The 10,201-nt window shown below is 50.8% G+C and overlaps 2 protein-coding genes across 2 annotated transcripts in view; both read left to right on the top strand.

Annotated features, from left to right (window-relative positions):
* The window catches only part of LOC148163198 (IgGFc-binding protein-like), a 29,309-nt gene extending 26,724 nt beyond the window's left edge, over positions 1-2,585 (top strand). The window contains exons 19-20 of the mRNA XM_088026933.1: positions 2,043-2,332; positions 2,463-2,585. Coding sequence (XP_087883059.1) covers positions 2,043-2,332; positions 2,463-2,508 — 336 coding nt within the window. The 3' untranslated portion in view covers positions 2,509-2,585. The remainder of the gene's footprint in view (positions 1-2,042; positions 2,333-2,462) is intronic.
* Positions 2,586-2,977: 392 nt separating this feature from the next.
* Positions 2,978-5,043, top strand: SDHAF1 (succinate dehydrogenase complex assembly factor 1). The gene has a single exon (XM_028123642.2). It carries the CDS (start codon positions 3,091-3,093, stop codon positions 3,445-3,447), a length of 357 nt encoding a protein of 118 aa, XP_027979443.1. The 5' UTR covers positions 2,978-3,090; the 3' UTR covers positions 3,448-5,043.
* Positions 5,044-10,201: the final 5,158 nt, after the last annotated feature.

The raw sequence follows: 10,201 nt of genomic DNA on the forward strand, positions 1-10,201 counted from the left end.
TTCGGCTCAGGTCATGATCCCGGGGTCCTGGGATGGAGTCCCACATCAGGCTCCCCGGGGAGCCTGTTTCTCCCTCTCTCTCTGCCTCTCTCTCTGTCTCTCATGAATAAATAAATAAAATCTTAAAAAAAAAAAAGGAATCACAACAGGGGGGGAAGCTCCTGGATTGCAGGTTTGAGGACTAGCAGGAGTAGACACCTCTCTTGACAAGTTGCAAACTCCCCTTGTCAAACAGACGAGAATAGAGCTCAGCCAGGAAGAGGCAGAGGGCAAGAGTATCTTAGGACTAATTTACAATTAGGATTTTATGATGGGAGACACTCAGGGATGTTCAAGTGCTGATGGGAAGAAGCCAGACAAAGACAGGTTGGAAATCCAGCAGAGCGAGATACCAGGGTAGAGGGCACCTGCCTCTCCTAAGGGAACATGGAAGCAGGGGAGCAGCTGAATTGGAATCTGGGCAGGCAAACTGGATGGTATTTATAAGAGGGAAACAAGCCTGAAACCCCATGCTGAGAAACAGAATACAGCTGTGTGGTGGAGACTAATTGTAAGAGTGGGTGGATGGTCCAGCAAGAGAACAGCTGGGGTATCTGCCACAAGCTGGCAGATAAGCCAAGCCAGAGCCTTTGGTTAAAGGGTCAAGAGACCCTGACTGTGTGTCTCCTAAACTTCTATTGTAACTATGGGCAAGTGAGTGAGTGACTCAATCTCTCTATACCTGTTTGCTCTACCACAAAAAGTGGTGATAAGAATAGTACTCACCACCTAGGGTAGCTGTGAAGATTCCTGCAAAGTGCGTGGCATATACTAAGGGCTCAGTAAGTAGAAGCTGTGACTGCTCTTTGGGGCACCTGGCAGGCTCAGTCAGAAGAGCTTGAAACTCTTGATCTTGGGGTCATGAGTTCGAGCCCCACGTTGGGTGTAGAGATTACTTAAAAGTAAATAAACTTAAAAAAACCTTTTTTTAAAAGCTGTGATTGCTCTTGCAACCACTTCTATATTACTAATGGAGAGACAGTACGTAGAGCAGAATGGTTAAGAACACAGGTCCTGAAATCAGACCCCTTTGGTTCAAAACTGGCTCTGCCACTTACCAGCTATGTGAACCTGGGCAAGCTGTGTTATTTCTCTGGGCCTCAGGTTCTTTTTCTCTTTCTGTCTTTCTTTCTTCCTTCCTTCCTTTCTTTTCTTTCTTTCTTTTCTTTTTCTTTCTTTTCTTCCTTCCTTCTTTCTCTTTCTTTCTGATTTTATTTATTTATTTGAGAGAGAGAGCATGAGAAGGGGGAGGGTCCGAGGGAGAAGCAGACTCCCTGCTGAGCAGTGAGCCCGATGTGGGACTTGATCCTGGGACTCCAGGATCATGACCTGAGCCAAAGGCAGTCACTCAACCAACTGAGCCACCCAGGCGCCCTCTGGGCCTCAGTTTCCTAATCAGTAAAAGGCAAGAGGCACATAGGCATATAGTACTGATCTACCTTGTCAGAGTGTTAGTGAGGATTTACTATCACTTAAATACTTCAATATCATTAATGACATAAAATAAGTTAGGTGACAATATATTAAAATATCAATTGCATCATATCCTGCAATATACTGTCACACATTATCTTATAAATAACCAAATATTAGAGCACTTGGACTAGTGCCTGGCACAGAGTGTGTGTGTAAACAGTTATTAGATTATGAAGACACAAGTGAGAGAGATGCGACAGGTTCCAAAGGCTTTTTGTTCTCTAAAGCTCCCTTTTAGGAAAGAGTTTATCATGGAAAATTTCAAGCATCACAAGAGAGTGGTGTTATGAAACGCTGTTACAGTTACAAATATTTTGCCTTTCATGCTTTCATCTTTTCGTCCCACTCTTTTTGCTCTGTTCGTGCTGGAGGATTTTAAAGCAAATCCCAGACCTTATTCCTCTAGCGAAGATCTGCGTATGTGTTTCTGCTAGAGACACGCGCGGCAGGATTCACAGTGGCTTCTGAGCCGCACGATGGTATTCAAACCCTAATCTCCTCCCCTGGCCCGCCTCCTCGATCTGCAGGTGAACGGACAACCCGCGCGGCTCCCAGCCCAAGTATGCAGGGGCGTGGTCGCACGCTGGGCGGAGGGCTCCCGGGTTGTCATCGAGCGGTCCCCCACGCTGCGGGTCCTGGTGGGGCCCGAGGGGGCCGTGGCTCTGCGGGCCTCCCCCGCGCTCCGAGGACGCCTCCGAGCAGCCTGCGGAGACTACAATGGAATTGCAGCCGACGACCTGATACTCCCAGGAGGACTCCGGGGTGCCAGCCTAACCGACGTGTTCCAGGCGTGCCGAGCTCGGGGCTTCAGCAACTGGTGAGGACCTTCCCTTCTCTTCCCGCGGTACTTGACTCACACCGGCAGAGGGCGCGATCAACGCAACTCTCTGCGCCCCAGGCTGCCTTTGGGCACTTGGAGCTCACAGCCCGTCTCTGTCTTCCCGCAGCACGGAGAAGCTTGTCATGCCAGCCGTGACACACTTCACCGCCTGACGCCGTCCCTCTGTGTGTCCCCATGGCTGGGACCTCCCGACGCACACCTGCCCTGGGGATGGGAACCCACGGACCTCCCCGAGATTGTTTTAATAAATAACTTCTGACCAAACCTGCTTGTGCCTGTATCTTCTTCCCAATGCCCCTGCGCCCCGGGAGAGACAAGGGCCCCTCTAGTTCCCGTCTCCCAGGACCCTCTAGGGTCCTGCCTCAAGTCCCCTCTAGGTCCCGTCTCCCAGGACCCCAAGAGTTAGGTCGGGATCCTGTCCCCTTCAGACCCAAAATCTGAGTAGGAGCGCCTGGGCCTTCTCCTCCTCCGTCTTCCCAGACCTGCAGTACCCTCTCAAGGACACAGATTCCTTGTGGGGCAGGCCCCCTGTGAGCCAACAGCACCGCCCCTGAGCCGCAACGTTGTGACGTAACTGCACCGACAGCCAATGGGACAACACAGCAGGAGGCGGAAGTTTTGGAGGGCGCGGGCCGGAAGTGCCCGTTGCCCCGCACAGCCGCATCTCCTAAAGGTGCCGCGGCGCCACTGTTCGTGGGGCATTGCCAGCGAGCGCCCGCGGCCCAGCTGCTACCATGAGCCGGCCCAGCCGGCTGCAGAGGCAAGTTTTGAGCTTGTACCGCGAGCTGCTGCGCGCCGGGCGCGGGAAGCCGGGCGCCGAGGCGCGGGTGCGGGCCGAGTTCCGGCAGCACGCCTGCTTGCCACGCTCCGACGTGCTGCGTATCGAGTACCTGTACCGCCGCGGGCGGCGCCAGCTGCAGCTGCTACGCTCCGGCCACGCCACGGCCATGGGTGCGTTCGTGCGCCCGCGGGGTCCAACCGAGGAGTCCAGCGGCGCCGGGGCTCTAGGGACCCAGCCTGACAGTGGTGCTCGTCCGAGGAACCCCCTCGGCATCATGGAGTCACCAGAGACCCCTCCCGATGGGCGATGACAGGCCGAGGAGCTCACCCGGTAGCACAGGGGAACCGAGGGCCCGCCTGACTGCGTGGGGAAACCGGGGAGCCCGCCTGATGGAGGGTGAGATGTCTTGAGAAGACATGTCCTGAGAAGACCAGCGGTCTGGATTGGGGGAATCGGAGGCCCTCCTAGCGACGTGGAGTCCTAGAGACCCCTATGATGGATGCTGAGAGATGCTCGACCTTGGCCCAATCCCTGATGACGGGTCTACTCTCCCCATGAGGGTTTGGGGCGGCTTGGTTGCTGGCTGGCTGAACTGTGACCAGCTGAGAGCTACTGACCGGAAAGGTTGGGGAGGCAGGACGCCCGCCGTCGGACAGAAAGAAGAGACACCCTTCTCTTGACCCTGGGCTTCCCTCTCTTGTATTTAACTCTGAGAAGAGCAGACTTTTTGCAGAGAAGTTTGGGAAGATACCCTGATGGATGGTGAGAAGCCCCGAATCCCCCTTTGGAAAACTTTCTTCGCATTAGTTGGGGCATACTAGGACCTGGGAAGAAGGGGCTGGGATATCTTACCCCACCTGATCAACTAAAGACCCCTCAAGACCTATACTTGATAATTCTAAGGGGGAACCCTGACTCCTGCACCCTTCTCCCAGGACTGTTGAACAAAAGGAATAAAATCGGGGATGTGATTACTTCCCTTTTGGTGGTCTTAAAGATTTCACATGTTTGGGGATTTTTGAAAGTGCCCTCACACCAAGAAGTGACCTTCTGGGAGGGATAGAGAAGAGCTGCCTCTTCCACGCTGGAGCCCTCTAAACTAGCAGATTGGTTGAAAGCAGCCTAGTTCTTGCTCCTGGGCAGATCCTTGGGACCCACCCTAATTTGACCCCAAAGAAACCCTAGTTGACTCCTTCATAGAAGGTAGTGAGGTGGGAGAGAAAATGGTGGAGCTGAGGCGGCCTGGGTGGTAACCCCTGAGGCAATACTGGGGACCTCAAACATGGCTAAAGAGTCCAACCTCAGCTACAAGCAAGGATTTTTGTCAGCAAGGCCCAGGCATACCTCCTCCCATATTCCTGTATTGATCTTCCCTAGACATTCTCTGGGGTACTGCATTTTGCAGCACTGAATTCTATTTGCGCCCATGTCGGTTACATAAGTGGAAAGCAGATGAATTCTTAGCAAATGCCGTTGGGAAGAGGAGGAGAGCCTTAGGAAAGGAACTCAGACTTCTGACCAAAGAGAGGACAGACAGAAGAGAAACATGACTCTGCTCTAATCCCCATGGGGGACACAGGTGCACAAAGAGTTATAAAGTGGAGTTGATATATGAAGAATTATAAGGAGTTTCCCAGATGGTAGAGTTAGACTTCTAAGCAGGAGGACCAGTGTGGGCAAAGGTCCGGAGGGGACAAAGGGGAGAAATGCAGGATTCCAGCTGGGGCCTGGATTGCCCCAGAGCACAGGCTGTTGTGGCTTGCACACATGGCTTCTACTTCAGTTGTCTCGGCTTGCTCATCTCTCTTCAGCCTCAGTTTTGTTTTGTTTTGTTTTCATGAGGGTGTTTCTGTTAATCCTGGCCTGACTCCATCTCAATAAAAGCCAAAGTCTTGAAAGTGGCTAATGGCCCTGTAGCACTCACCTCTCCCTCTTGCTCACTCCTGGCTCTAAGAATTTGAGTCCTAAGAAGCTCCAGGATGGGAGTTTCTGGCAGAGCTGTAGGCAGTGAGCAACTTCCCACCGGGGCTGGGTGACCTGGGTCAGGAGGGGAGACATTCCATCCAGGTATTACAGATGAATATAGAGTTTGTGTGGTAGAGAGAATGAGGGAGGGGAGTGCCTGATCTGAGGGAGGAGGTTGTAGGTCATTGGTAATTAAGAGCATGGACTCTAGACCTGCAGTGCCTGGTTTCGGATCCTAACTCCAACATTTACTAATTATCTGATCATGGACCTGTGATTTAACCTCTTTGTTCCTCAATATCCTTGTCTGTGAAATGGGCATCATAATAGGGCCTCCCTCATATGGCTGTTAGGATACAATGGATTAAATATGTGGTGTGGCACCAAATGGTGCCCCAACTCCATGACCCTCTTACCTACTTGGGTCCATTTGGAGCTGAAGAAGAGGGCTTCCAGGAGACAGCCAGCTTCCTGCCCTGAGCAGCTGTCCCAAGGGGCCAAGCCAGGGACCGGGTGGTGTGAGGTGATCTAGTGGGGCCTTGGGGACGTCTGGGAAACTCACAGTACCTGATGAGGAACCACTAGCCACACCAGCAAGTTACACCACTCTTTTTTTTTTTTTAAGATTTTATTTTTAAGTAATCTCTACACCCAACGTGGGGCTCAAGCTTACAACCCCAAAATCAAGAGTCACATGCTCTACCGACTGAGCCAGCCAGGTGCTCCATGTTACCACACTCTTGCTCAGCCCCCTCCCTCAGACAGCATTGGACAATCCTGGATATGAATGATGTGGAGGAATGACTAGGATTTTCTTGACAGCATAAAAGTAGTGTGATTCGATTTTCAAACAATCCCGATCTGGGAGATGTTCCAGGAATTGCTCATGAGTGAAAGGATATGATGTCTAGGATTGGCTTCAGAGTGTAATCTAGGGAGAGGGGAGTGGGTGCCTGGGAGGATTAAACAGGATTGGCTCTGAACTGATAATGACTGGAGCTGGTGATGAGTCCATGAAGACTTGTAATGCTGTCCCTTCTTTTGTACAAGTTCTCAAAGTATCCGAATTGAAGTTGGGAAAACAAAACAAACTCTGTTGGTCCCCAGCCTAACTCAGAAGTCCTCACTGTGGTCCACAAGGCCTCACCTGATCGGGCCCCATCACCTCTCTCACCTCACCTCCTACTTTCTCCCTCTACCACTCATGCTCCAGCTACATTGGCCTTCCCCCTTGCCAGGCACACTTCTACCTCCGGGGCCTTTGCCCTTTTTCCCTCTACCTGGAACACTCTTCCTCCAGGTCTGCACTGTCCAGTATAACAGGGAGCAACCTGAGATTTGAGTATTTGAAATGTGATTGAGGGCCACCTGGCTGGCTCAGTTGGAAGATGCGACTCTCCATCTTGGGGTCATGAGTTCAAGCCCCATGTCTGGTGTAGAGATTACTTAAATAAACTTTTAAAAAATGTGATTTGGGACTGAGGAATTAAAAACATTTTTATAGGGGTACCTGGGTGGCTCAGTCGTTAAGCGTCTGCCTTCAGCTCAGGTCATGATCCCGGGGTCCTGGGATCGAGCCCTGCATCGGGCTCCCTGCTCGGTGGGAAGCCTGCTTCTCCCTCTCCCACTCCCCCTGCTTGTGTTCCCTCTCTCGCTGTGTCTCTCTGTCAAGTGAATAAATGGAGTCTTTGAAAAAAAAACAAACTTATAAATGTTTTTTAAAGATTTGAGAGAGAGTGAGCGGGAGAGACGGGGAGAGAGAATCTGAAGCAGACTCTGCTCTGAGCACAGAGCCCAACCTGGGGTCAATCAGTCCCACAACCCCAAGATCATGACCTGAGCCGAAACCAAGAGACAAGTGCTCAACCGACTGAGCCACCCAGGAGCCCCCAAAATTTTATAAATTTTAAGTAATTTAAAATTTTTAAAAAGATTTTATTTATTTATTTGACAGAGAGAGACACAGCGAGAGAGGGAACACAAGCAGGGGGAGTGGGAGAGGGAGAAGCAGGCTTCCCGCGGAGCAGGGAGCCCAATGTGAGACTCCATCCCAGGACCCTGGGACCATGACCTGAGCCGAAGGCAGACTCTTACAACTGAGCCACCCCGGCGCCCCAGTAATTTAAATTTTATTTATTTATTTTTTTTTTTAAGATTTTTTTTTTTTTAATTTATTTGAGACAGAGAGAATGAGAGAGAGAGAGAGAGAGCACATGAGAGGGGGGAGGGTCAGAGGGAGAAGCAGACTCTCTGCCGAGCAGGGAGCCCGATGTGGGACTCGATCCAGGGACTCCTGGATCATGACCTTAGCCGAAGGCAGTCGCTTAACCAACTGAGCCACCCAGGCGCCCCAGTAATTTAAATTTTAAAACAAGCAGTGTAAAATGTTTTTTTCCATTAAACACAACTTTGTTGTTTTGGTAGGATTACATTTCATTTTATCTGTTGAAAAGTGTCCGAATTGAGATGTGCTCTAAAGTATAAAATACACACCAGGGGCGCCTGGGTGGCACAGTCGGTTAAGCGTCCAACTCATGGTTTCAGCTCAGGTCATGATCTCAGGGTCGTGAGACTGAGGCTGTGTCGGGCTCCATGCTCAGCATGGAGTCCACTTGAGATTCTCTCTCCCTCTCCCCGCCTCTCCTGCTCATACTCTCTTTCAAATAAATAGATTTAAAAATAAAATAAAATAAAATACACACAAGATTTCAAAGACTTAGTAAGAAAAAAGAATTGTAAAATATCACATTTTTAGATTGATTGCATATTGAAGTGATAATATTTTGGGTATACAGTGTTAAATAGAGTAAAAATTATTAAAATTAATTTTACCTGTTTCTGCTGTTCACAGAAAAGTTATTTTTTTAAAGATTTTATTTATTTATTTATTTGAGCGAACGAGCGCAAGCAGGAGGGGAAGGGCAAAGGGAGAGGGAGCGGGAGACGCTGGGAGCCCTATGCGGGGCTCGATCCCAGGACCCTGAGATCATGACCTGAGCCAAAGGCAGATGCTTAACAGACTGAGCCACCCAGGTGCCCCATGGAGATGGGCCCTCCATGCAAATGCCAGATCTGGGGGCCGGGGGCGGGGGGTGGGGGAGGGTGGTATGTAGAGGCCACTTTTAGGCAACAGGCTTGAGCGATGGAAAGTTGAGCAAGGCAACAGGGCCCCCAGTGGCCACCACGCTGAATGCAAAAAGGCTCATTAAGCGACCCACCTGGAAATAATCATAGGCCTTCACTGACCAATGGGCTACCTCAAGCAGGCACAATTACCAAAAAGGGGAAAATTCCATACATTCCCATACCTTCTCACTCCACCCGGTAACTATAGCCCCTCACCACCGCCTCTTAGCAGAGTCTCTTCTTTGCTGTCCCGCCCACTGCTCCATTGTGGTGTATTCAGTAAACTTCTATCTCCTTTAAAAAGTAATAGAATTATATTTGTGCCTCACATTATATCTGTCTGGGACAGCACTACTCTAGGAGTCCTGTGGCTTGTTTCCTCACTACAGTTTACCCTAATCACATAATTACAATATAATGACAAAATTGTCTCCCTGAGGCCTTCCTCAACCGCCCTAATTAAATTGTATCCCGTTTCCCTTTGCCTACTTTAGTTTTCTCCTTAACACTTAATCGCCATCTGACCTGTTACATATTTTACCTAGTCCTTTTATTGACTGTTGATCGCCTCCATTAGAATGTTGGGCCCACGGGGACAAGAATTTTCACCTGTCTTGTTCACTGTCGTAGTCCTGCTCTTTGACCAGGAACTGACTGACTCAAAGCAGACACTCAGTTTTGAGTGAATGAAAAAATGAATGGCACAGACTTGTTTCATTACCTAGTCAGTTGGGTCAGTATTGCCAAGACTCTGCCCACACACTGTGTGGTGACTCCAGGGAGACATGGCTCTTCCTTGATTGGGGACAGAGACTTGGTGTGGAAACAAGACAGACCCGGGTTTGTGTTCTGGTTTTTCCCCAAACCTGGAGTCTCTTGGAATCTGCTGCTCCTGCCTCCCTCCCTTGGTGTCCATTCCACCTTCTGGTGACAGCCCCTCGGTTTTCTTTGAAGACCCGCTCCCCCCCCATTTTCAGTACACATGGTTTAGGAGGGCTAAGTGCAGCTGCCAGGGGAGCGGGTGACACTGGCCAGGGGAGCCAGCTTTGGGACTCTGGAGCTGTAAGGGAAGAGTGAAGTCCTATTGGCTGCTAGGTGGGATGTGTGCTTGGAGGCTTTGAGGGGCACTCTGGCTACCACTAGGGAAGCCAAACCAGTGGAAAGAACTGAGAGATGGAAATACCATGTGTGCCCCTGGACCCAGCGGTGCTTGCGGCCTGAACTTTTCAGTTACCCACAAATCAGTTCCCATTTCTGCTTACATCAGTGGGGATTGGGCCTCAGCCACTTGCTCCCTGTGTGGCCTTGAGCCAGAGGCTTCCTCTCTTCCCCCAAGAGCCTCAGTTTCATGTTCTGTTAAGTGGGGACGCACCATTGGGTGGCTGTGAGCATTAAAGAAGGGATGTGTGTTTAGTGCACATCCAGGAGCCTGGCACAGGGCTCCTGCCTCTGTTCTTGAGTCTGGCCCTGTTCCTCTTGTCCTGAGTGCATAAACTCCGAGGAGAGGATGAGCTTAGACACCTGAGGCTGAAGACTGGACTCCGGGACCAAGCCCTGGCAATTCAGCTTGGTGTCATCAAGACCCCGGGGAAGTGGGATTTCATGGTCCTACAACAGGGATGGCCCAGTCTGGGAGTCCGCCATGTAGAACTTTTTAAGATTTTATTTATTCATTTGACAGAGGGAGAGAGAGAGAGAGAGAGAGAGAAGCCGGGGGAGCAGCAGGGAGAGGGAGAGGGAGAAGCAGGCTCCCCACAGAGCAGGAAGCCCGATGTGGGGCTCGATCCCAGGACCCCAAGACTATGACCCGAGCCGAAGGCAGATGCTCAACCAAATGAGCCACCCTGGCGCCCCCCCGCCCCATGTAGACTATTTGAACAGAACACCTGTATGGATGCCGAACCCACGTCACCTGCAGCCTTCCCGCACACACTTCAAGCTTCCTGGGGCAAGCACCTATGCCTCTTTCCTGT

Source organism: Eumetopias jubatus, unplaced genomic scaffold, assembly GCF_037043125.1.
Source record: "Eumetopias jubatus isolate StellerSeaLion01/CBP00866 unplaced genomic scaffold, mEumJub1_p1.0 scaffold_10, whole genome shotgun sequence".
NCBI lineage: Eukaryota > Metazoa > Chordata > Mammalia > Carnivora > Otariidae > Eumetopias > Eumetopias jubatus.

Coding starts and splice junctions, on each gene's coding strand:
- SDHAF1 (XM_028123642.2), top strand. CDS start 3,091: ATGAGCCGGCCCAGCCGGCTGCAGAGGCAAGTTTTGAGCTTGTACCGC.